Here is a 26,093-nt window from a genome sequence, read left to right as displayed (position 1 = left end):
ATCGGAAATGTAATACAACCGTAACTGATAAACAAAACTAAAATCTGCAACAGTTTACTGCAGACATTTGCTAAACAAAAAACATGACAACACAAACAAATTTCCACTACTACCGAATGCCACCTTCTTGCGGCTGCTGAGTCAACCAACATGTTTCGGTTTCGACTTCTAATGTACTAGGTTCCTGTACCCACATCGTCTGCGGTTGTTATTCGAAATTAATTGCAAACACAATTTTAATTTTCGTCTTCGCTTTCAAGTGGAACCACTAACAACACCAACATCAACATCAAGACGGTGTAGCAAGACAAGACATCTTGGCTAACATCAACAGCAAACAATGCCAGCTATGTAGCACTGATAGTAATCAATCAAGTGGCAGCGACAATGTACATTTGCTGCTGAGATACCATTGTACCCTCCTACGAACATACATACATATCGTATGTATATGTTTCATTAGATGGTTGGCTAAATAGCTAATTATTAAAAAATAACATAATGACAAAATAATAAAAAAAAATGTTATATTTTGTAAAAAAAAAAATATTCATTGCCAGCAACCGGTAGCATTTGAAACGGAAGAAATATCTTGACAATGTCATCATACCCAAACTTAAAGTCTGGTTTAATTATTTCGGTATTTGCTTCATATGAAAAAATTAAGAAATAAATTTTGGCGTGAAAAAGAAAAACATATTTAATAATTATTTGTTAAATATTACTCAGTTTAATTATATGAGTAAATGGCGCCCAACGTAAAATAATAATTATGTTTTATTGATTTAAAGCCTGCCATCCATCGTAAAATGATTTAAAACAAATAGAAACGTCATTAAGTTCGGTCAGGCTGAACTTGCTATATCCTCATCAGATGATGAAGGATCGACCGCAACCTTATGTGGAGACAATGTCAGAACATGAATCTACATTGAAAATATTCTGTCAGAAGAATCAGAACATGAATCTACATTGAAAATATTCTGTCAGAAGAATTTTTCTCCTCCGTAAAAGCAAAAAAGTAAGGAAAGTGGGGACGGGGCTCTTCACCATGATTTTATGACCCTTTCTTGTAAAGTACAGTTACATATATACCGATATCAACTACTGGCATGAAATCGGACAACTTTAAATCTGCGCTATATATAGTTATTTAAAACTATTTAAATCAAATCATATACATCGGACAAACATTTGGAGATTGGTGTACCATTTAATTAAAATCGGACGAAAATATATATGGGAACTATATCTAAATCTGAATCGATTTTCACGAAACTTGACGCACATCATTCTAAACTTAATTCAGTACGCTCTGCCAAATTTCTTGCAAATCGAAAGATATACAGGTACTTTGGTACACCATTTACATTAAATCGGACGTAAATATATATGAGAGCTATATCTAAATCTGAACCGATTTTTAGGAAACTGAACACACGTCATTCTGGACTTAATTCAATACGCTATCCAAAATTTTGTGCAAATCGAAAAATATGTAGGAACATTGGTGCACCATTTACATTAAATCGGACAAAAATATATATGGGAGCTATATCTAAATCTTAACCGATTTTTACGAAACTTAACACACATCCCTCCAGACTTAATTAATTCGTGCAAATCGGAAAATATATAGGAACTTTGGTTCACCATTTACATTAAATCGGACGAAAATTTATATGGAAGCTATATATATATATATATATCGGAACGGTTTTTTCCCCAATTTCAATAGGGTTCATCCTTGGACCATATACATGAGCTGTGCAAATTTCATACAATTCGAATAATAAATGCGACCTGTACTTTGTTCACAATTCAATATGGACAGACAGACGGACGGAGGAACATGCATAAATTGACTCAGAAATTGATTTTATGCATATTCTCAAAAGGATCCATGGGCCTATCTCGTTTCCTTTTGCTTGTTACAAACATATGTACAAAGACATAATACATTGTACCACAGTTGGGCGCCATTTCCAATATAAGGAAATGGAAAAGTTTTACTGATTTTTATCTCCTTCATCAGGTGAGCCCACTAAATACCTAATATCGGTCGGAACCTTATATGGGGGCTATGTCACAACATGAAAATATTCTGTGACACAATACCCTGTACCACAGTTGGGCGCCATTTCCAATATAAGGAAATGGAAACGTTTTACTGCTTCTTATATCCTTCATCAGGTGAGCCCACTAAATACCTAATATCGGTCGGAATCTTATATGGAGGCTATGTCACAACATGAAAATATTCTGTGAGGAGGGTTTTTTTATCCTCTGCTAAAGCGGAATACCAAATGAAAATATTTAAGTTAAAATATTGGGCTGGTGTCTTCAAATCAACGAAAAAATTTGGTGTCTGAACATAGAGACCATGTCAAAACATGAACCTATTTTGAAAATTATAGATATATGGTTTTTAACCTCCAAGAACAGGGATTGTCAAATATATAATAATATATGATATTATAATATATGATATACGAAAATTGGCGCCCAACATGAAACAAATACTACAGTCTTCAAAGCGTATATTTGAAAATGCCGACTCTCCACCATAATTTGGAGTATATATGGTGTTTATATTTCATGGAGGATAACATTTCTATATGTTTGTCTTAGCCACCATATCAGGGTCCTGATAAATATGTATGTATATTTTACTATTTTTCGTATCACCTCTTACACAAATACTACAGTGTTCAAAGCGTATATTTGAAAATTCCGACTCTCCGCCATAATTTGGAGTATATATGGCGTTTATATTTCATGGAGGATAAAATTTCTATATGTTTGTCTTAGGTATTTTGATGTTCCTAAGTCCATTTCTAACCGAAGTCAATGACATTTCGCTGTTCGTTCTCACAGGTATTTTGGTATTTTGATTTCTCATCTCATGGTAGAGTTCGTGAACTTACCGTTGTCCTTAAATCCATTTTATAAAATAGCTTTGCTCAGAAATAATGATATTTCAAATTTATACACGGGGTTTTTAAATTAGGTCTAGCTACAAATCGTAAAATTATCAGCTCGTCGAGCATTCAATTGACCTGTTACCGAGAGATGTCTTCAATTTAGAGAAGGTCTTATAAGAAGTTCTTTTATATATTAAGACCAATATTTTTTCAAGCGATTCTTTATAAAACACAATAAATACAATACTACAATTCCAAATACAATTGGGCGCCATTTTTATATTTATAAATATATTTCAAAACAATAAAACACACTTCTCCTGCATTTTCAAAAAAAAAATGCACTTCAACAACTTCATTTCGCCACAATCAAATAAACGTAGTGGCATTACGATACGTTATTACAAAATTATATACATTTGACCCCGAAAACCCTGAAATGGAAGTCAAGAACACACACTTGAATATGTGCATTCTTTTTTTAGCATGACAAAAGAAACGACAACGCATGCGCAAAATTATTACTTTAGCCACGGAATTCTTAACTTTTGAGTGAATGAATGAGAAGAGAACGGTTCCATGCCTACATACAAGCAAACACAAACACACAAACTAATTACATGGCATAGATAATTATGAGTGTTTTTCTTACCAACCCATCTAAGGTCTGCTGTTTGTTGGTAGGAAGAAACCACACTGGCAAAATATGGCACATAGTAATTTTTCACTTGACTTCCAGTCTTGGGTTTATGGGCACAACACAAACCACAAAAAATGGGGTTACAAATTAAATAATAATGATGTGAACGGAAAAGATGTGCGCAAATGTTGAAAAAATTGTGTAAAATGAAGAAATTTCAAAAGTCTTGTGTATGTTGGTCCATATTTTGACATAACATATATATAAAAGTTCTAACCTCTTTTTCGGTATTTTTTAAGATTTTAGCACCGTTTTCAACCGATGGTGCTAAAATTCAATGGGCGAAAAATATAGTTGCAGAAAATTACCGATCAATAATTTGACATAGGTCTCAAAACAGATCCCGCTTAATTTTATGTATTCTGATGATCCTAAATATATTTTCCAATCTAAGTAACTGGAAGTTGCAATCCATGTTTTTGGTGGGTGAAAAACATTTTTGCAGAAAATTTTCAATATACATATTTCAATATCGGAGCCCTTCAATACCGAACGAGGATTCAGACAAGGTGACAGTTTGTCGTGTGATCTTTTTAACAACCTACTGGAAAAGGTCATACGAGACGCAAAGGTGAACAGAAATGGCACTCTGTACACCAAACAACACATGTTACTCGCCTACGCCGATGACATCGATATAATGGGTCGAACATTGCGAGCGGTAACAGCCACCTTTGAACAAATTGAAAAGGAGTCTGCCAAAGTGGGTCTGGCAGTAAACGGCGAGAAGACCAAGCTGATGGTATCAACGCGCAAGAGCCATAAATAAAACGAATGACATCAGTTTTGAAATTCGGAGAAGGATTGTGATGGCCAACAGATGCTACTATGGTCTAAGTAAGCAGTTTAGAAACAAGGCCACCTCCCGCCAGACCAAACTCACACTTTACAAGACGCTGATACTACCCGTGCTATTATATGGATCAGAAGCATGGGTACTTGCGCAAGCAGATGAGGCAGATCTTGGGGTGTTTGAGAGAAAAATTCTCCGAAAGATCTACGGGCCGATCTGCGTCGACGGTGAATATCGGCGTCGAATGAACCACGAGCTTTATAATTTATACGCGGGCATCGACATAGTCAGTCGTATTGAGCTGCAGCGACTACGGTGGCTAGGCCATGTTGTGCGGATGAATGAAAATGCCCCAGCTCAAAAGGCATATAAAAATGAGCCTACTGATGGTTCCCGTAGAAGGGGAAGGCCACGAATTAGATGGAAAGACCAAGTAGAAAACAACATCTTGGAACGTGGTCTTCCAAATTGGTGGACTTGCGCACAAGACCGACGCGCTTGGAAATCTTTTTTAAGCTCGGCTTATGGAACAACCGTTCTGTAACAAGCCAGCTAAGTAAGTAAGTAAGGTCACGTACTTTGGTATTTTTGGTTGTCATTGGCAAACAAATCTTCCTATATATCATCACTATTGATCCATGGTAGTTCCCCCTCCCAATTACCGAAAATCAGACTGGATTCTAATATTTTGAAAATTATAGGCCCGTCATCCACTTCTTGTAGTAGATATATTGTATAAGAAAAATGGCGCCCAACTAGAAATGAATATGTATGTATATTTTCTTATATTTGGATGATTGATTTCTGCAATTCTAAAGTTAGCAAAATGCACATATATTCAACCTGGCAACCAACTTAAATGAAATGAAATTCATTTTAAAATGGCACCCAACATAAATACATTTTTTTACCCTCAGCCTTATGGCTAATGAGGGTATACACCTTTTGGTACGGCAAAAATATGCCTCATCGAAATATTGGGTTTAGAGCCCATGTTTCTTTGGACCAAATCCGTTTCAGACAATTTGGACTTGATTTATAAATTTTGGTCCGTCTGTCTGGCCGGCGGACGATAATTCTCGAAAGGAGTAACCGATTTCATCCAAACTTTGCACATCGTGTGTTGCTACCAAACTTAGATCAACTGCGAAGATGGAGAATATCGGTCCAATCCTCTTGGTACCTTCCACACCAAATTGAGCAAAAAAAAAAGAATTTTATAATATCATGTGAGCGGACTATCCGATTTGAGCCAAATTTGGCATTAAATATTATCTTTACCAAGCCTAGACCAAGTCCGAAGAAGGAACCCATAGGTCAACTCCTTCTTTTCACAACCTATTATCATTACCAAGCCTAGATGAAGCCTAAATATGTGAGCCATTGGTCCACACCTTCTTATACCGTCTCCACAAAGGGCCAACAATTTCAATATTGTTTTCCAGATGTAAAATTTGGGTGTTAGTTGGTTGATCTCTTCATGATGATTGACCAGTACATTTCCTAGTGGTTTTATGCTCTATTTTTCCGTTCGACTCACGTCTTTCAAGAGAACCCAATAAAAATTGAGACACCAATTCATTCCTTTGCTTATGAACCGCCACCAATGTTATCATATCAATTCTCGCCGTACAGTTTGGATCTAGATGTAAAATGCCTTGCTGTGGAAGATCCAGTAATGTTTGCTAATTGTCAGAACATTGCAGATGCGCTATTGTGTTAGCAAATATCTTGAACAATCAGTTTTCTTTGTGTCTTAGCTGCATAAAATATGGGCTGTTCTCCACTTCATCATAGGTGCACTTTAGCTGGATGTGTGGCCTTAGATGTGCTAGGTCGTTCCTGTTACAGTTAGTGTAGATAGTTAATGGTGGAAGTAGAAGTTTTTGTACAGTAACGCCCTCTAATTCTGGATATGTAATATTTGATAGCGTTTTGGAGGACCACCTCCAGCGGTTGGTTGTGGGACAATTGCGGAATAAGTGCTGCTTTATGCCGGCTTATGTGCTGGTCATGACATAATTATGTCATGTGTGCTGGAGATTGTTCGTGAAGCCCTGCTGTTCTTTCACCATGGACTGAAGTGAAAGACTTTGGTAAAGTCAAACCCGAATCTCTTTGGATCGTGGCAACGACCTCCTGTTGTTGTTGTAGCAGTTTATATGAATTGTATGTTTCCTGTTAAGTTTCCTCCAGTTCTGTCTCCAAATTTAGAAATGCAGCTACCTCCACTGGCTGTAACCACAGATCTTCCGGAGTGAGGTGAGTAGGTTTGGCTGGGCAATTGAACAAGTACAGTGTGGTATGAGGGCCTGTACCACATGCTGGGCAGACATCCTGCACCTGGTCATCAATCCGTGCCGAATACGAATTGAGCCGACTGCACCATCCAGAACGTAACTGAGCCAAAACTACTCTGGTTTGTCGGGGCAGCTGACGTTCTTCAGCTGCTATGGGTGGGGGGTGAGCTCCGAGGACGGCATTCACTTTGTAACCGTTCAGCGCTGCGGCTACTGCATCTGTACGAATGCCATTCAGACCTGGTCGATAGGCAACTTGATCTAGAGGCTCCCTTTTGTATCGTTGGACCTCTCTCTCTAGATCATGCAGATCCTTCCTGACACGCCTGGGTGGGGGAGTCCTGTCCACCATATGATGGTTGGGAAACACCCGAGCAGGTACTGCAACGAAAGCATATTGCTATGCTGACGTACGGGAAGGATCTTCGTCTCCTCATGGAGATGGTCCACTGGTGTCATGAGGAGGCACCCTGTCGCTATTCTCAGGGCGGCATTATGACAGGTCTGAATATTTCTCCATTGCGTATCACTGGAATTCGCAGACCACACTGGAACCGCATATCTAGCCACAGACCGACCTATCGCTTTGTAAGAGGTCAACAAGGTTTCCTTATCTGCGCCCCAAGTGCTGCCGGCAAGCGACTTGAGGACCTTGTTCCAGCTTTTCAGCAAAAATCCCACAGCGACGGGTTCTACGATACCGGATTGACCCGATTTATTTCGGCCAGCGGCTGCCAACCCAGTTATATATGTTTAACGACCTCCTGTAGCTTTAGGAACGATTGTTGTGATATTATTATCATCCTTCGAATTTCTCATGTCATCCCTTGCCACATTCCCTATTCCTCCACTGTGAGGAGCTTCCGGCGGGATGAAGTGATCGTAATTATTTAGCTATTCGGGATCATCCTTGTACATCAACTTCTGCATTTGCCTTGTCCATATACACTGTATAAATTATGTTCATATTTTTATGAAGAGAACATTTATGAAAAAATTTGACACATATGACTGCATGAGACTACCTTTGTATAATTATGCCATGGCCTGAGGTTATAAAATAGTTGTTGTTATTTTTCTGACCGTTTGAATGTAATTTTTGTGACGTTAAACTTTGTCAACCACAAATCAGTCATTCAATTCTTTAAAATTTTTGACACACCATAAAATTACTCACACCTCACAATCTCTTGACTGTCTCACAGGCACGTGAATCAATAAACTAAGCCATAACAAAGAAAAAAATACAATTTTGAAATACTCCTTGTATTGTCTGTTGTTTTTTGATACTGTCTCAAATCACTGATCACAAATCTCTATCTCTCTAAATGAAAACACATTGTTTTACATCATTTAGCTTTTTAAATGATTAAAATGGAAAACGAAATGGCGCTGCTAATGATAATGTTTGACGGGAATATGTAACTTCATTTCGGTTCGATTCGTAGAAAACCGTAACAAACTGAAACAAATGATGTGGGAAATAACATTTTATCATGTCATATCTTTGAAAAAAATGCGAGATGATGGTTATCTTCAAAGTAATGACGTACATACTACAGATAGGTAGATACATACATAGATGGTGACTGATATACATACGTCATGATAAAAAGAGAGCTTCAAAATGCCAGGAAAAACCCAAGAAATTTGAAGACAAAAAAAAAATCACAATATTTGCTAAGGGGAAAACCCCAACATTAATTCATTCATCCACTTCACTTTGGAGCTGAGAAATATGAATGTAGCAGACTTACAAAGAATCCGTGCGTCATTAGTTCCTGTATCTTTCTCATGGTCTCAGTTATGGTCATGACTTGTTGTGGTATTGCTTTTTGTTTTCTATCATAAAGAATTCAATGGAAATCAAAGAATTCAGATCACTGGACTTGCCTGCAAAATGAAATGACTACACGCAGCACACAAACCGGTTACACACACAGAGATGAATCATGGTCTGGTCATTCATTCACCACTGCATTTCAGTGGTGTCTCAAATGCGGATCAGACAATCAGCCAGTCAACCAAGCCGAACCAAATATCCATATGGGAAACATGCTGAGCCATTTAATTGTTGATCTCCATCCACATGTGGGGGGAGAACCTAATAAATTATAAATGTAAAAACACAAAAACATACGAATATACATATGAATATTTTAAAAATAAAAAAAAAATACTGCTCTAAAACTCCGATCAAGGTTAAGATCCAAAGCGTTGTTCATTTTTTTTCATATTATGATGGATTCGAATATGCCATATTAACTCTCACTTTTCAGGGCTTTAACCTTTCACAAAATACAAATTTTATTTAAATTGATTTTCAAATAGGTTTTTGTTAAACAACACAATTAAATGAATTAACAAAATAAATAATGCAATAAATAATGGTTATATTTGAACAGGTGTGGATTATTTGTTGTTGTTGTTGTATTAATTCTCCTCCAAAAAAGGTCAAAACTATTGAAGCAAATTTTTCAAAAGAGGAAGCGTTAAAGTACTCGAAATTATATTGGCTATCAAGAAATCTGTCGGCATTTTTGGCTAAAGTGCCAGGTTGTTGAACGGAATTTTGAGAAATGAACTACTTCAATTATATTTTCTAAAAAAGCGGATATAAAATTATTCGATTTGCAATTTTAAGAGTTTTAAAACAAATGCAAATTACATTAAGTTCGACGGGGTTGAATTTGTTATACTCTCCATCATGAGGTGGATATTCCAAATACCTAAAATCAATCGGAACTTCCAGGATTTTTTTAATTAAAAAAATCCTGAGGAAAAAGTGTTTCGAGTTTCCCTTTGGCCACAATGTCATATTGTATTGATCATAATTTTTAAAAGGATACAAGGGCCTCCACCAGATAAACACCATTAGATAGGTAGCAATTAGAGTTGGGCAATCTTGTTCACTTTGCGGATCCATCTTCCTCGTTCCTTTTTTAAAAAGGAACTAGTTCCTTAATGTAGTTCATTTGCTGCACATAGTTCCTTTGCGCCATATAGTGTCTTTAATCCATACAGTTCCTTTGCTCCAAATACTTATTTTGGTCCATATAGTTCCGACTCCTACATAGTTCCTTTGAATCTCTCTCTTTCACTGTTCTTTTTTCGTTTTTTTTTATATATAGTTCCTTTGATCCATATAGTTCCATTGATCCATATAGTTCCTTTGCTCCACATAGTGCCTTTACTTCATACAGTTCATTTGCTCTTTATAGTTCCGACTCCTACATAGTTCCTTTGCATCACTCTCTTTCATCGTTCTTTTTGTTTTTTTTTTCGTTTTTTTGATTTTTCCATATAGTTCCTTTGATCCATATAGTTCCATTGATCCATATAGTTCCTTTGCTCCACATAGTGCCTTTACTCCATACAGTTCATTTGCTCTTTATAGTTCCTTTGCTCCAAATAGTTCCTTTGATCCACATAGTGCCTTTACTCCATACAGTTCATTTGCTCTTTATAGTTCCTTTGCTCCAAATAGTTCCTTTGATCCATATAGTTCCTTTGCTCCATATAGTTCCTTTACTCCATACAGTTCCTTTGATCTTCATAGTTCCCTTACTCCATATAGTTCGGACTTCTACATAGTTCCTTTGAATCTCTCTCTTTCATCGTTCTTTTTTTTCGCTCACATAGTTCCGTCTTGATTGTGCAAAAATGAAATGACTGCAGGACGATAAGCACAAAACTGCAGGACGATAAGCACAACATACCTTTTTTATAAATAACTACAAATATTTAAAAAATAAATAAAATCAGTAGTGTTGGCGGTTTATTTGGGATACCATTTGTATTTTGTTTTTGCAAAATAGTCAGGCTGAATCCCAGTTTGTTGTTTTTATAAAAAAAAAAAACAACTATTTATTAGTGGGGAATGTATGGCATTGTTTGCCGAGGGGTAAGGCAGGGAAGACTATAGTTTCGGATCACGCCACTGATCCTCATCAGTTCCCTTAGTTTTTTGTTGGGATATTCTCCCCAGAAGCTATTGCTTCTATACAAAAAACCTTTCATACCCAAATGTCTCTTGTAACAAAGCGAAGTACTTAGCTGACCAACGACATAAACTGCATGAGAATTTCGCTGGAGCCTCACTTCGAGGTTAACAAGGCATTTACAAACAATACCACACCTTTCCCACTGTTGTGTGTTGTCACATCGCGACAAATGCACACAACGACTTTGTTTGTGTTGCTAGTGTACAGCAACAAACAAAACAGTTTAACCGTGCCTGCGTCTACAACTTCAGTAGTGTTGGCGGTTTATTTGGGATACCATTTGTATTTTGTTTTTGCAAAATAGTCAGGCTGAATCCCAGTTTGTTGTTTTTATAAAAAAAAAACAACTATTTATTAGTGGGGAATGTATGGCATTGTTTGCCGAGGGGTAAGGCAGGGAAGACTATAGTTTCGGATCACGCCACTGATCCTCATCAGTTCCCTTAGTTTTTTGTTGGGATATTCTCCCCAGAAGCTATTGCTTCTATACAAAAAACCTTTCATACCCAAATGTCTCTTGTAACAAAGCGAAGTACTTAGCTGACCAACGACATAAACTGCATGAGAATTTCGCTGGAGCCTCACTTCGAGGTTAACAAGGCATTTACAAACAATACCACACCTTTCCCACTGTTGTGTGTTGTCACATCGCGACAAATGCACACAACGACTTTGTTTGTGTTGCTAGTGTACAGCAACAAACAAAACAGTTTAACCGTGCCTGCGTCTACAACTTCAGTAGTGTTGGCGGTTTATTTGGGATACCATTTGTATTTTGTTTTTGCAAAATAGTCAGGCTGAATCCCAGTTTGTTGTTTTTATAAAAAAAAAAACAACTATTTATTAGTGGGGAATGTATGGCATTGTTTGCCGAGGGGTAAGGCAGGGAAGACTATAGTTTCGGATCACGCCACTGATCCTCATCAGTTCCCTTAGTTTTTTGTTGGGATATTCTCCCCAGAATATCCCCACTAATAAATAGTTGTTTTTTTTTTTATAAAAACAACAAACTGGGATTCAGCCTGACTATTTTGCAAAAACAAAATATAAATAAAATTTTAAAATAGGAACGAATAATATGGGAATAAAGGAACGAGATCAGAAAAAATGAATGTGAAAAAAGGAAAAAAAAGAACGAGATCAGAAAAAGGAACTATATTAATTACAGAGCTGGAACTATTTCTGATCGTTCCTTTCTCGGAATAGTTCCAATGAACTAGTTCGTTCCGGAACTACTTAACTCTCTTTAATTTCACAAAAAAAAAACTTAATGCATAAGATTTTTCAGGTCCTAGTATTATTAAATTAAAAAATCTGAGGAAAAACCCTACAATATTCTCTTTGGCCACAATATTATATTCTTAGAACGTTCTGAGCTATCAACACACTTCCTAAAAGGTTGCGCAAAACCATGTAGGTGTGTGGTTTAATAATCCATCGCTACAACAAAAATCTGCTTTGAAAAGGACTATTTCTAGAATGACGACAAATATCGAACCTTGACAAATTTGAATTTAATTCCCATATGCATGTTTGCATCAGTTCGAAATAAATACAAGTTATCAACATACGACCTTTGTAAAGCGACATAGCTCAATATGACTGATGAGCCACTTAGGCTACAACGGAGAAACGTGTCGCATAATGGTGGGTACGTAGGTTCTTCTCTTGGCTTTCCTTTTCATTGCAAAACGTAGATCATTAAGCTCGACTCGAAAGAGTATAAATAACTCCCTCGTACGGAAACTTTACCAAATGTATGTCCCATTGAAAAATTTTTGTAGTGAGATTTGTCACCCGATAAAAACCGTAATATGTGGCCTACACTAAAAAGGTTAACCAATATAGCCCATTTGCAATACCAAACATCGTTGAAGTACTAGAAAAGTCTGTGCAAAATTTCAGAGCTCTAACATAAATATTGCAATCTCTGTAGTGAGTTTAACAGACATATTTGGCTAAATCGATTTGATCGATTGTGATCAATAATATATTACAGTGAACTCTCGAAAATGTGAACACTCAAACACACCCCTTCTGCGTGAATCATCAGTTGTTTCGCTTTTATATGCCTTTTGAGCTGGGGTATCCTCATCCATTCTCACAACATGACCAAGATAACTTAGTCGCTGCAACTCGATACATCTGACTACAGATCGGCTCATAGATATCCGGAGAATTTTTCTCTCAAACACTCGAAGAGCTGTCATGCTTCAGATCCATAAAACAGCACCGGTAGTATCAGCGTTTTGTAGAGTGTGAGTCTGGTCTGGCGAGAGGTGGTTTTGTTTCTAAATTGCTTACTTAGACCATAGTAACGTCTGTTGGCCAACACTAATCTTCTACGGATTTCAAAGCTGATGTCATTAGTTTTGCTTGTGGCGTTAACGAGGTATACAAAATCATTCACTACTTCGAAGCTGTAGTTTTCAAGTTCCACAATTGGTCCGAGTCTACAGGACAACTTGAGCGTGGATATCATCAGCTTGATCTTTTCGCCATTTACTGCCAGTCCTACTTTGACAGGGTCCTTCTCAATTCGTTTAAAGGGGTTTGTTACCGCTCACAATGTTCGACCCATTATATCGATGCCATCGGCGTAGACGAGTAACATGTGTTGTTTGGTGTGCAGAGTGCCATTTCAGTTCATCTTTGCATCTCGTATGACCTTTTCCAGCAGGGTGTTACAAAGATCACATGACAAACTGTCACCTTGTCTGAATCCTCGTTCGGTATTGAAGGGCTCCTAGAGGTCCTTTCCGACTTTAACTGCTGACCTGGTGCCAGTTAAAGTTATCCTGCATAGCCGTATTAATTTTGCAGGAATGCCGCACTCAGACCTGGCTTTAAACACCACCTAGAGGGGAATTGGGCTGTCGAATGCGGCTTTCGTGGATCTTCTCCAGGATTTGGTGCAGTGGGAATATCTAGACTATAGTGGATTTGCAGGAACTGAAGCCGCATTGATACGAAATCAGTCGTTCACGCAGACTGCTGGATATCACTTAATATGCAATGGGAAGGAGACTAATTCCTCTATAGTTGGCACATATCGTCATTTTCTCTTTTTTGTGCACGGAACGCAGAATGATGAGGTTCCAATCATTGGACATGCATTCCTCTAGCCAAATTGTAGTAGTCAGTTCTGACCACCGGTCTTGAATAGCTCGGCTGGTAATCCATCGGTATCTGCTTTATTATTCTTCATCCGATTAATTTCTATTCTGATCTCATCTTGGCTAGGTGGTATACAATCTATACCGCCGTTTCTAATTGGCTCTCTTGATCGCTTTCTTTCGACCGACCAAAATAACAGCCCTGATGGTATCCTTCTTTTTTCTCCGCAAGATGCCGTTCTGACGTTAAAAAATCATGTTTAAGAGGTCTCACATTGGGCGTGGCAAAAGTACTTCGACAATTTGTTTGAGCGCATGAAAGTCGGTATAAATCCAAATCGAAACCCCCTAAAAAAACTATAAAACCCTTTTTGATGATAAATATTTGCATTTTCAATATTAGGCCAGAACTGTATATAGTAGTTGCCCTAGTTTTTCAAAATAAATTAATAAATCAATTTTTTCTTCTCAATTTCAGCTTAAAACAAAAAACTTCATATATTCACCACACCAGAACCACAAGTAAATCCATGACAAATTAAATACAAACAAAAGAAAATCCCCGCAACATGACTCGCCATCACAAAAATAGTACTACAACAAAGCACAAAATGTCTAGAATAACCACAAAAACAACAAAAACTGCTGCCTATATTTTTATCGCGTTGCATTTAATGACATCGATGCCACATATCTCCACATTGCCACAAGGCGCTCCCGAAACGGTATGCGATACTATGTTGCCGTTTCATGCCGGTGGTCTGGCACCGGCCACCACTAAACCACCATTTCGGATAGAAACCTCAGCATCGACCATAGGTCAAGGGCAAACGCTGCGCGTTGATATTGTCGGAGTGCCAAATGATTTGAAATTTGGTGGTTTTATGATACAGGCACGCAGCACCAGTCCACCAAATCAAGTGGTGAGTATTTAAAAGATTTTCTTTTTTTTTATTTTTTGTTTTAAATTTAAAATTGTCTTTGTTTGTTTTATTATTCTAGATTGGCCAATTTAATCTTCCCGAAGATGGTCTATCGAAATTAATGAACTGTGATAATTCCGTGGGTAATTCCGTAACACACACCAGTACAGCACCTAAAACGGAAATAAGCTTAGAATGGCAATCGCCGGTGGATTTTGAGGGTGAAATTATGTTCAAGTAAGTAAAAGGATATGAAGCTTCTCACATCCTTGAAGTTATATTAAAAAAATAATAATAAAAAAAATCAAATGTGACATTTAGTGGTCTTAATGTTAGACCCATCGACCTACACATTCAGGGATATCCGATATCCAAGTAAATAACTCAAATGACAATAAATAATTGACACATATACCATATGCGATCAAAATCATCGGTAGGGCCTGGAACACCAAGCATGTGGAGATTAAACAGTTCCGAAGATATCACCTCAATTTTACTATCCGGTTTTACTTTCCTTTTCTTATTTCTGAATACCACGTACACGACTGGCATCTGCATATATGCATATATATTAGGGATTCAACGTTTCAATTTTCGATGGAGGAAAGTTCCTTCAAATTCCTCGAACAGCCCTGTATACTTGACAGTGTCAAATGTTTTTTGACACACGTCCTTTTTACTCGGATTAGCAACTGGTATCATTGCTTTTGGCTACAAAGGTAATACAGTAGAGAGCAGCCCTGTCCATTTTCCCTGTATCGGGAATTGTTTGGTTGGATAACGACCAATTGAGGACTTTCATCAGAATCAAACACTTTTGGTGATTTTGAGCTTCTTATAAGACGAAAATCTTCCAACGTTGCTTCTCAATCGTATACGATGCAATACTCTTCGCCCTATTGCTCTCGGAATGCCAGATGTCACTTGGAATCATCAACCTTAGTGCCGTTATATGAGACCGAAATTCCATCATCTTTTTTATCTGGATTCATGTATGGGTCACTAGAGTTAAGCTCGGCTTGAATGTGCTGTACGAGACAGAGTGGTTTAGTTAAAATGCTAGACCCCCAAAAGTGCCTTTTACCGCCGCAGTGTTCGACCCATTATGTCGATGTAATAGGCGAAGGCGGGTAGCATTTGTTGTTTGGTGTTCTCTTTTACATAATGTATGACCTTTTCAAGCAGGATGTTAAAAAGTCACATGACATCCTAGTCACTTTGTCTGAACCTTCGTACGGGTTTCCGGTCCTTTCCTTTCCGACTTTCACTGCTGACCTTGTGCCAGTTATTGTTATCCTACCGAACGCAGACATGGCTTTAAGCACTTCTGAGCAGATTGGGATGTCGAATGATCATCTAGTCTAGATACTGAGGTTCCAATTATTGGGCATGCATTCCTCATGCCAAATTGTATTAATAGGCTGGTGCATTCTCTTGAATAGTTCTGTATGTTGCCAGTTATTGTTATCCTACCGAACGCAGACATGGCTTTAAGCACTTCTAAGCAGATTGGGATGTCGAATGATCATCTAGTCTAGATACTGAGGTTCCAATTATTGGGCATGCATTCCTCATGCCAAATTGTATTAATAGGCTGGTGCATTCTCTTGAATAGTTCGGTATGTTGCTCATCGCCACCTGCTACTTCATTATTCATCAGGCGATGATTGCTATTCTGACCTTATCTAGGCTGGTGGTATACACTCTACACCGTCATATATTATTGGTTCTGGGGTATTTTCTCCATAGCCACTATTTGATACCAGAAGCTTTGGAAAGTGCGCCTGTATCTGTCACCAGGTTTTCTTCTTCATTCCTTGGTAAAATTTCCGGAGTTCATTTTGACTCCTTTACATTCCACGTTTTTCTGGTTCTTTTTTAAGAATGATTTTCCCTCTCTCCTTTTCTCCCTCGCATTACATGTTGCTACTGTCTGCAGGGTTGCCATATACGCTGCGTTTTTTTCACCTCATTAACATTACGACACTCCTGATCGTACCATGGGTTTCGTGGTGGCGGTATTTGATACCCAAGTCTTGCCTTTGCTGCAGTTTTTACGGAGTAAACAATTCCTTGTCATTGTGATTCTATATTATTAGGACAATGAATACTTTCGTAAAGCCAATGGGTAAGTTGAGCGGATTAGGCTTCTGCAATCTGTTATCTTTACAATTTTTCGACGTCGAGTTTCCGTGTTGTATTAGATTGCACCTTTGCTGCTACATTAAAACGTGTGCGAACCTTAGCTGTTACAATGTAATGGTCCGAATGGATATTCGTTCATTGGATCGATCGAACGTCTAAAACACTGTATGAATTAGGAATACGTAATCGGGACTTTTCGATTTTTGCTTTGGACTAAAAAGTCGACTTTTCGAACTTGTCAAACGTGTTCCAAGATTTCGACTTTGTTTACGTTTTCATAATGGAAGTCAATTCACAATAATGCATTTTGACAGCAAACTTGAGTGGCGCAAATATACAGCTGGTCTCCCTGGGTGACCTTATTTATAGGCCATGACGTGTTCGAAAAAGATATTTGTGAAGAAAATCGAAAGTCGACTTTGCGATTTCCTCAGAGATCAAAAGTCAACTTCGACTTTTAGACTTTTCAATACAGAAATTCGATATTCGCTCCACGAATCGATCGAACACTGGATTGATGCCTTTCGTCTATCTCAACATGATCAATTTGACTAAAAAGTTTGAAAATTTTATAAATATTTTCAAGCTGTCAAAATTAATTTATTTTCGATAAATGCTCTCAGTTGTTAGGGATGGGACAAATTTCTTGGTAATTCAGAGAGTGCTTCGAATTGAACAACGTACAAAAGTCGGTGTTCGCTCAGACAATTTTGTATGGGGAACTAAGTAATTACTTCATAATTAATGGTCGAACAACGAATGAGAGAGCGAACAACGCTCGTCTGTACATGGCATAAAGATCAAAAGTCGACTTCGAATTTTCAAAACAAAGAGTCGATTTACTTTCTGGTGCTGTCAACTACAATTATCTGTCATAATTTTAAATAAACTGTCATTTTAGTCCTTAATATTTTCTTGTACAAGTCCATTCCAAATAAACTTTTAGATATAGTATTCGCACATTTCTATTTTAACATATAAAAGTATTGAATTCTCCCCGAAGCTATGATTGAGTACTTTTTAAGGTCTCTCGAAGTAGATTTTCTCCGTATGCTTGCTTGATTACTTACTAAAGTCTCTTGCTATATAATTCCTTCATATCCTCGCTGTACTACTTTTTTAATCATGCTGCAGAATGTTTCTGTATTATTACTTGAGTACTTATTAGAGTCTCTGGCTGTAGAATCTAGCCCAATATTTGCTTAGGTATGATTGAGCATTTTTTAAGGTCTTTTGATGGGGATTTTTCCATAATTGTTTACTAAGGTCTCTTGGTATAGAATCCTCGATGGGATACTTAGTTAGGATCAAGCTTCGGAATTCTTATATACCATTATTAGAGTCTCTGGTTGTAGAAAATTAACCAGTCCTTGCTTGAATTCTTATTATGGACTCATTCCATAACCTCGTTTGAGTACTTATTAAGATCTCTCAATGCAGATTCTTTCCCTATTTGCTTCAAGAAAAAGAATCATCTTTTGATCCTATAAGATATCACTTAAGGAGTCTTCCAGATATATAAAATTGTCCTCAATTGTCCCATATTTCAATTTCTATAAAATTTTCCTATTTCTTCATAACTTTCAGTTCCACAGTGGCTCAAAGCTACGACACCTTCTGGGTTGGTATCCCCTCAGCTCCGGTGCGTGTTGTAAAACGAGATCTTGCTCCAGCTGGACCGACAACACCAAGACCAAGTTATGCACCCACTACACGTCAACCCTATGTGCCCGAATATGTGCCACCACCTGCAGCCGCCACACCAGATGATCCCTTCTATGATGGCTGTGGCACCAGCAAGAATTGTTTTGGCAATAAAGATGGCTGTGTGGACAGTAAATCGTGTGATTTCGTTTCCGCAATTAAAGTTCGTGGAAATATCTATGAATTTGAAATGAAATCGAAAGCAAGTAGGTTTTTGCAAAATGGTAAAATTTTGTGGTCGGAAATTATTATTTTCATTATTTTTACAGAGGATGCTGCCTACGTTGCTCTGGGCTTGTCGGATGACAATAAAATGGGTGATGATTTGGTCATTGAATGTATACCACAAAATGGCAAGGTGTCAATGTTTAGTTCCCTAACATCGGCACCACCCAAGGGTTATGGTGTCAGTCGCCAAGGAGTGGTAAGTATTGAGTTAAAATATTTTTATTTTTTTAATTTCATAATAAATCCATTTTTATTTTCTTCCAGCCCCAAAACACTGCCCGTTTGGTTGAAAGTTCTGTGGTAAACGGTGTCATCTATTGCAAGGTGGAAAGAGATCCTGTTACCCAGGTTGGCAACAGAGTTTTCGATTTAATAAACAGCAAATACTATTTGTTATTGGCTGCCGGTACAGGATTGAAAGGTAATGGAATTGAAGATTTATTTTTTGTTACGAATTTGTTTTGATTTTTTATTGACGTTTTCAGAAAATGGTGTTGGCTATCATGACATTGGTCGCATTCCCTCCGACAAGGCCATTAATTTGGCTGAACTGGCCGATTTGGGTGGTGCCTCGAAATTACTTTTAAGACTGCATGGTAGTTTTATGATTGCTGCCTGGATTGGCACAACCTCATTGGGTATTATTTTTGCACGCTACTTCAAACAGACCTGGGTGGGCAGTCAAATGTGTGGCAAGGATCAGTGGTTTGCTGTAAGTAGACTTAATAAGACTGCATATACAGTGGTGGCCACAGAATTAAAACATTTACTGTGGTAAACATTTTTTGGTCAGCCCTCGATTCGTTTGAAGTATTTTTGAAATTTTTTTAATTCAGAACACTTCGATATACTGCACTCAAGAGATTTAGTGTGAAATGGAAAATTATTTCATGCAATTTTTCCATAAATAACGGTTTTTATGAAAATACATCGACTTTGAAGTGGCCATATAATTAAAACATTGTGTGATTTTTTACTAGACTGCATTTTTTGAAAATATTTTTTAAAAAAGCTCTTTAATTTAGTTAAATTATGTAAACTAAGCACCGATAAAATCATTTACTGATAAAAATTTTTGAAAAAATCTGTAAAATCTATCAAAAATGCCAAAAATGTGTTCAGTACACCTTACATTCAGAAAATAACCCTTATTATAGAAAATAAAGGTCCGAATGCACCAGAAATTGCTAGAATTAGTAGAAAACAATAAATAATTCTCAAAATAAATAAATATTTGAAATAAAAACTCAAAAAATTGGAATTAACCTAAAAGAACGATTAAATTTCGATAGCCTTTATTGAAGAAGGCCGGAATATTTTTGCAGTATGTGAGGAAATATCGATTGATATTGGCATTTATTATATGAAATCGATTGTTCGAGTAGTACACAATATATTTGATCAAAAAATATACCAGTCACAACAGAAAGAACAGAGATCAACACCTAGGTTGACGAGTAAAAGTTTCTGCCACACAGCAGCATTTTTGATGCTCAACTCAAGACTTTAAATATTTGTCAAATTGTAAAATTTGTCTTTCATTTAGGCTAAAATAGATTAAATGGGCATTATTCTATTCAAAAAATATTATTTTGGAAAAATATTGTCATGTTCAATAGATTTTAAGGGTCAAGAGTTAACCATCAAACATGATGCTGTGTACCAGAAACGTTTTCTCGTCAACATAGGTGTTGATCTCTGTTCGTTCTGTTGTGACTGATAATTTTTTTGATGAAATATATTCTGTACTACTCGAACAACCGATTTGATATAATAAATGCCAATATCAATCGATATTTCCTCACATACTGCAAAAATATTCCGGCCTTCTTCAATAAAGGCTATCGAAGTTGAATCGTTCCTTTAAGTTAATTCCCATTTTTTTGAGTTATTATTTCAAATATTTATTTATTTTGAGAATTATTTATTGTTTTCTACTAATTCTAGCAATTTCTGGTGCATTCGGACCTTTATTTTCTATAATAAGGGTTATTTTCTGAATGTAAGGTGTACTGAACACATTTTTGGCATTTTTGATAGATTTTACAGATTTTTTCGAAAAATTTTATCAGTAAATGATTTTAACGGTGCTTAGTTTACATAATTTAACTAAATTATAGAGCTTTTTTAAAAAAATATTTTCAAAAAATGCAGTCAAGTAAAAAATCACACAATGTTTTAATTATATGGTCACTTCAAAGTCGATGTATTTTCATAAAAACCGTTATTTATGGAAAAATTGCATGAAATAATTTTCCATTTTCACACTAAATCTCTTGAGTGCAGTATATCGAAGTGTTCTGAATTAAAAAATTTTCAAAAATACTTCAAACGAATCGAGGGCTGACCAAAAAATGTTTACCACAGTAAATGTTTTAATTCTGTGGCCACCACTGTATATTAGGACTGTTCCAGAACTTACAAGAATGTACAAATTTTTATTATACCTTTTTGATATCGAAAAATATTAATAAAAATTAGGAAATTCTTGCAGTTCTGCAACAGACTAATTATAAACATATTAAAATTCAAATATCATTTTCTTTACAGTGGCATCGCATCTGCATGGTAACCACCTGGTCATTGACAATGGCCGCATTTGTCATTATTTTCGTGGAGATTGGCGGCTGGTCCGGTGAACGTAATCCCCACGCCATACTCGGTTTGGTCACAACAATTCTGTGCTTCATTCAACCCATTGGTGCTTTGTTTAGACCGGCACCAAATTCCAAAAATCGTCCCTTCTTCAACTGGGCTCATTGGTTGGGTGGTAATTTGGCTCATTTGCTAGCCAGTAAGTGGAAATGAATTGGAATCTTGCTCCTATAAAAAATTTAATAATTTTTACCTTCTTCTTTAAGTTGTTACCATATTCTTCTCGGTTAAATTAGCCAAGGCTGAGCTGCCTGAATGGATGGATTGGATTTTGGTTGCCTATGTGGCATTCCATGTTATCATGCATTTAATATTTTCCGTAAGTATTGTGTAAGACAGGTTGTTGGGGTATACATTACATTATCAATATAACCGGCAGGTGGAAACTATTTCCTAAAGTTTGGGAACTATTTTTCATCAATTGTATAAACGTTTAACATTGCCGGATATTGGGAATTTCTAAACAAATTTATAATTGATGCGATCGACAACATCTCTTAGACGTTTCAATACAGAAAATCGATTAATCGATTAGTCGAAAATTGATTTACTCATATCCTTAGATAGGTGATATACACAATAACCGTCATTTCTTTTTGGTTCTGAGGTATCTTCTCCAACCCCACTATTTGATTCCAGAAGCTTTGCAAAGTGTTCCTTCCAGATTCTCAGCACGCTATCTGTATCTATCACCAGGTTTTCTTCTTCATCTCTACAGGAGGATGTGCCTGCGTTTTGACGTTTTACTCGTTGGTAAAATTTCCGGACTTTCTTTCTTGTTCTTCTTTTCTTGACAAATAGGTCCATTCCAAATATACTTTTAGATATATTATTCGCACATTGCTGTTTCAAAACATAAAAGGATCATACTATATAATTCTCCCGAATATATGTTTGAGTACTTTTTACGGTCTCTTGATGAGGATACTTTCATATCCTCGCTGGAATAATTATTTAGAATCTTACTTACTTTACTTTGCTGGCTTATGACAAAACGGTTGTTCAATAAGCCGAGCTTAAAAAAAGATTTCCAGGCTCGTCGATCTTGTGTGCATCTCAACCAATTTTAAAGACCATTTTCCGAGATGTTGTCTTCTACCTGATCATTCGATCGGATACGTTCCTTCCCCTTCTGCGTGAACCATCACTTGACTCGCTTGTATATGCCTTTTGAGCTGGGACATCTTCATCCATTCTCACAAGATGACCTAGCCAACGTCTGAATATATCGAGGTCTGAGAGTAGATGGTATAGCTCATGGTTCATTCGAAGGCGATATTCACCATTGACGCAATGACGCCCATAGATCTTCCGGAGAATTTTTCTCCCAAACACTCCAAGAGCTGTCTCATCTGCTTGCCCAAGTACACATGCTTCAGATCCATACAACAGCACGGGTAAGCACGGTAAGCATCTTGTAGAGTGTGAGTTTGCTCTGACGAGAGGTGGCCTTGTTTCTAAACTGCTTACTGCTCTCCGGATTTCAAAGTTGATGTTATTTGTTTTGTTTTCGCCGTACCGAGGTATATAAAATCGTTCACCACCTCGAAGCTGTAGTTATCAAGTTCCCCAGTTGGTCCGAGTCTACTGGATGTCATGCGCGTTGATACCATCAGCTTGGTCTTCTTGCCATTTACTGCCTGTCTCACTTTGGCAGACTCCTTCTCAATTCGTTCAAAGGTGGCTCGCAATGTTCGTCCCATTATGTCGATATTGTCGGCGTAGGCAAGTAACATATGCTGTTTGGTTACAGAGTGTCATATGACCAACAGGATGTTAAAGAGGTCACACGACAAACTGTCACCTTGTCTGAATCCTCGTTCAGTATTGAAGGACTCCGAGATGTCCTTTCCGACTGCTGACATTGTACCAGTTAAAGTTATCCTGCATAGCCGTATTAATTTTGCAGGAATGCCGAACGCAGACATGACATTAAACACCTCTGAACGGATAGGTTGTTGAATGTGGGTTTATAGTCAACGAATAAGTGGAATATGTCGGTGTGTTTTTCATGGATCTTTTCCAGGAATTGGCGCAGAGTGAAAATCTGGTCAATGGTGGATTTACCAGGTCTGAAGCCGCATTGGTATGGTCCAATAATGTCATTGACCATTGGCTTCAGTCGTTCACATGACACAATGGATAACACTTTATATGCGGCAACAGCCCTAGGGCTGTAGCCCTATTGCTTTTTACATAATGGGTGAGGTGATAGACGTTGGCCGAGTAAGACTCGAATCGTTTCGGATTGTAGACCCCACTGTTGATTGCCACATGTGGTATGTTTGGGTGAGATTGCGGGGAGTAATATACAGTACAGAATGATAAGCACGTCCGTCTGTTGAAATCACATATACTTTTTATACCCTTCACACTACTGTGGTACAGAGTATGTCTTCGTGAATATGTTTGTAAAAGGCAAAAGGAATAGAGTGATTCTATGGATATTCTCAAAAGGAACCATGGGTCCCTTTTGAGAATATCCATAGAATCACTTTCTGAGTCGATTTATGCATGTCCGTTTGTCCATGTATTTTTGTGAACAAAGTACAGGTCGCATTTATGATCCGATTTGGATGACATTTGGCACATGTCAATTATTTGGCCCAAGGACGAACCCTCTTGAAATTGGAGAAAATCGGTTCAGATTTATATATAGCTCCCATATATAGTTTCGTTTGATTTTAGATAAATGGTGCACCGAACTGAAAATATTTGCCCGATTGGGACGCAATTCAGTCCAGTTTGACAGGTGTGAAGTTTTGTTGAAATCGGTTCAGATTTAAATCCGATGTCCGATTTTTTGTAAATGGCGCATTAAACTCCCAATATTGTTCCGATTTAGACAAAATTTTGCTCAGCGTACTGAATTCAGTCCATTTTGGCAGGTGTGAAGTTTTGTTGAAATCGGTTCAGATTTACATATATCGGCCATATAAAATTTTGCCGGATTTCATGCAAATGTTACAAATGTTTTTATAGATTTCAGAATGGTATGTGTATGGTCTTTTATTGGTTCAAATATCTATGTAGATCACATTTGTTTTTCACCCGATTCCATGTCAATGGCCATTCGAAGATGTTATGATGTCTCTTCTATCAACAGGATATTGTACACATTATCATCTCTTGTATGTACCCAAAGTGGTGAAGGGTATCATATAGTCGGCCCCGTCCGACTTTTGAACTTTCCTTGCTGCTTTTAAGATTGTGTTAAGTCGTTAAATTCGTTTCAGCATGACCCCCATCTGAAGGTCCCACACCATTGTAGGTGATTTTATGATCCTTCTCAAATTTCGATTAGATCTCTCTCTATAATGTTCGATATAAATGTATATAAAATATATATATATATTTTAAATATGTGCATGATTATATTTTATAATATTAACACAAAAAATGTTCTAAATAAAAAATAGTTGCACGTTTCGAAAAGAAAGACCCTCCTACGTCCCCTTAGATCTAACTCATGAAGTACACGGAGTAACCACGAAATAATTTAAAAACATTTGTAAAAAACTGAACCTGTTACTAGTTCCTAATACCAAAAACCCCCGTCACCATGTCTATAACAAGTGAGGACATTTAACCTGCTAAATATCTGGAAAACTATTTGGAAATATTTTCCAAATATTATTACCCTTGTAAATATTTAAAAAAAAACCCAATCCAATATTGAGAGAATACCACCAAGGCGTAAATAAAAACTCTACATACAAAATCATTAGCTACTAATTCCCCTTCCTTTGTGTCTCGCAGGGAAGAACTTGACGATACTATGGCATTAATTTTAGATTTTCTTATGTATACAGATTTCCGGTTGTTCTTCGGACAAAAAACAAACGAAACGGGTCAATGATTTCCAAATGGGTAATATGGGACATCATCATCATGGTATGCGCAATAACAATATGAAAAATGAACGTAAAATGGATGCTCCGGTAAGTTTTTTTTAATTTTCGATTTTTTTCGCTTTACAAATTATAATGATGTTCATCTCTTTACAGTTTGCTGGTTTCCGCAAAGGTCTCTTGGCTGTTTATATTGTGGTTCTGCTACTCTTTGTCATAGCTTTAATTGTTATTGTGGCCCTGGCACCCATTCAAGATACCTTTGAGCAGCTGCAAAGGAAACTCAACTAGAATTGAATCTGAGTCTACACACACTCACTGTAAATGAAAATGTTTTTCAAATAATAACAATGGCTCAAATTTTAACCTTCCCTTGTCCCTCAGTCTAACCTCAAAAGAGGCTCAAAATGTACTGATTTACACTGAATGACATGACTGTGACATCTTTGCAAAAGTGTACAGTACATCGTCCAAGCTAATCTCCATTTGGGACTCTACTTTTTTTGTAATATTTTGTACTTAATCTCTTCTAACCAATCCTGCCTCCGCCCCCAAATTACACACACACACACACACCAAGTGCTATTTTATTTTACTTCTACTACTCATCAAATCTTTACTTTTTTTTGTTTGTATGTAATTTGTAAGCTATTTTTATATTGTATGTATATTTTTTGTTAATATTATTTTTTTTTGTATACAAACAAATTTATGTACAATTTTTGTATTTTTTTTTAAATGTATTAA

At 37.0% G+C, this 26,093-nt stretch overlaps 1 protein-coding gene across 1 annotated transcript; it reads left to right on the top strand.

The window, feature by feature from the left end:
* The first annotated feature begins 14,508 nt into the window (after positions 1-14,508).
* Positions 14,509-25,637, top strand: LOC133329942 (putative ferric-chelate reductase 1 homolog). The gene is made up of 10 exons (XM_061538402.1): positions 14,509-14,760; positions 14,840-14,997; positions 18,496-18,818; positions 18,882-19,036; positions 19,105-19,261; positions 19,326-19,552; positions 21,391-21,634; positions 21,702-21,814; positions 25,290-25,436; positions 25,503-25,637. The coding sequence occupies exons 1-10, from the start codon at positions 14,512-14,514 to the stop codon at positions 25,635-25,637; spliced, it is 1,908 nt and encodes a 635-aa protein (XP_061394386.1). The 5' UTR covers positions 14,509-14,511.
* Positions 25,638-26,093: the final 456 nt, after the last annotated feature.

Source organism: Musca vetustissima, unplaced genomic scaffold (genome assembly GCF_032173495.1).
Source record: "Musca vetustissima isolate MV318-11 ecotype Yass unplaced genomic scaffold, APGP_CSIRO_Mvet_v1 utg57690, whole genome shotgun sequence".
Lineage (NCBI taxonomy): Eukaryota > Metazoa > Arthropoda > Insecta > Diptera > Muscidae > Musca > Musca vetustissima.
Note: the sequence above shows the minus strand (reverse complement) of the source record. Positions and strands in the feature narration are given on the sequence as shown.

Coding starts and splice junctions, on each gene's coding strand:
- LOC133329942 (XM_061538402.1), top strand. CDS start 14,512: ATGACATCGATGCCACATATCTCCACATTGCCACAAGGCGCTCCCGAA. Junction 14,761..14,839: donor CCAGTCCACCAAATCAAGTG/GTGAGTATTTAA, acceptor TTATTATTCTAG/ATTGGCCAATTTAATCTTCC. Junction 19,037..19,104: donor GTGTCAGTCGCCAAGGAGTG/GTAAGTATTGAG, acceptor ATTTTCTTCCAG/CCCCAAAACACTGCCCGTTT.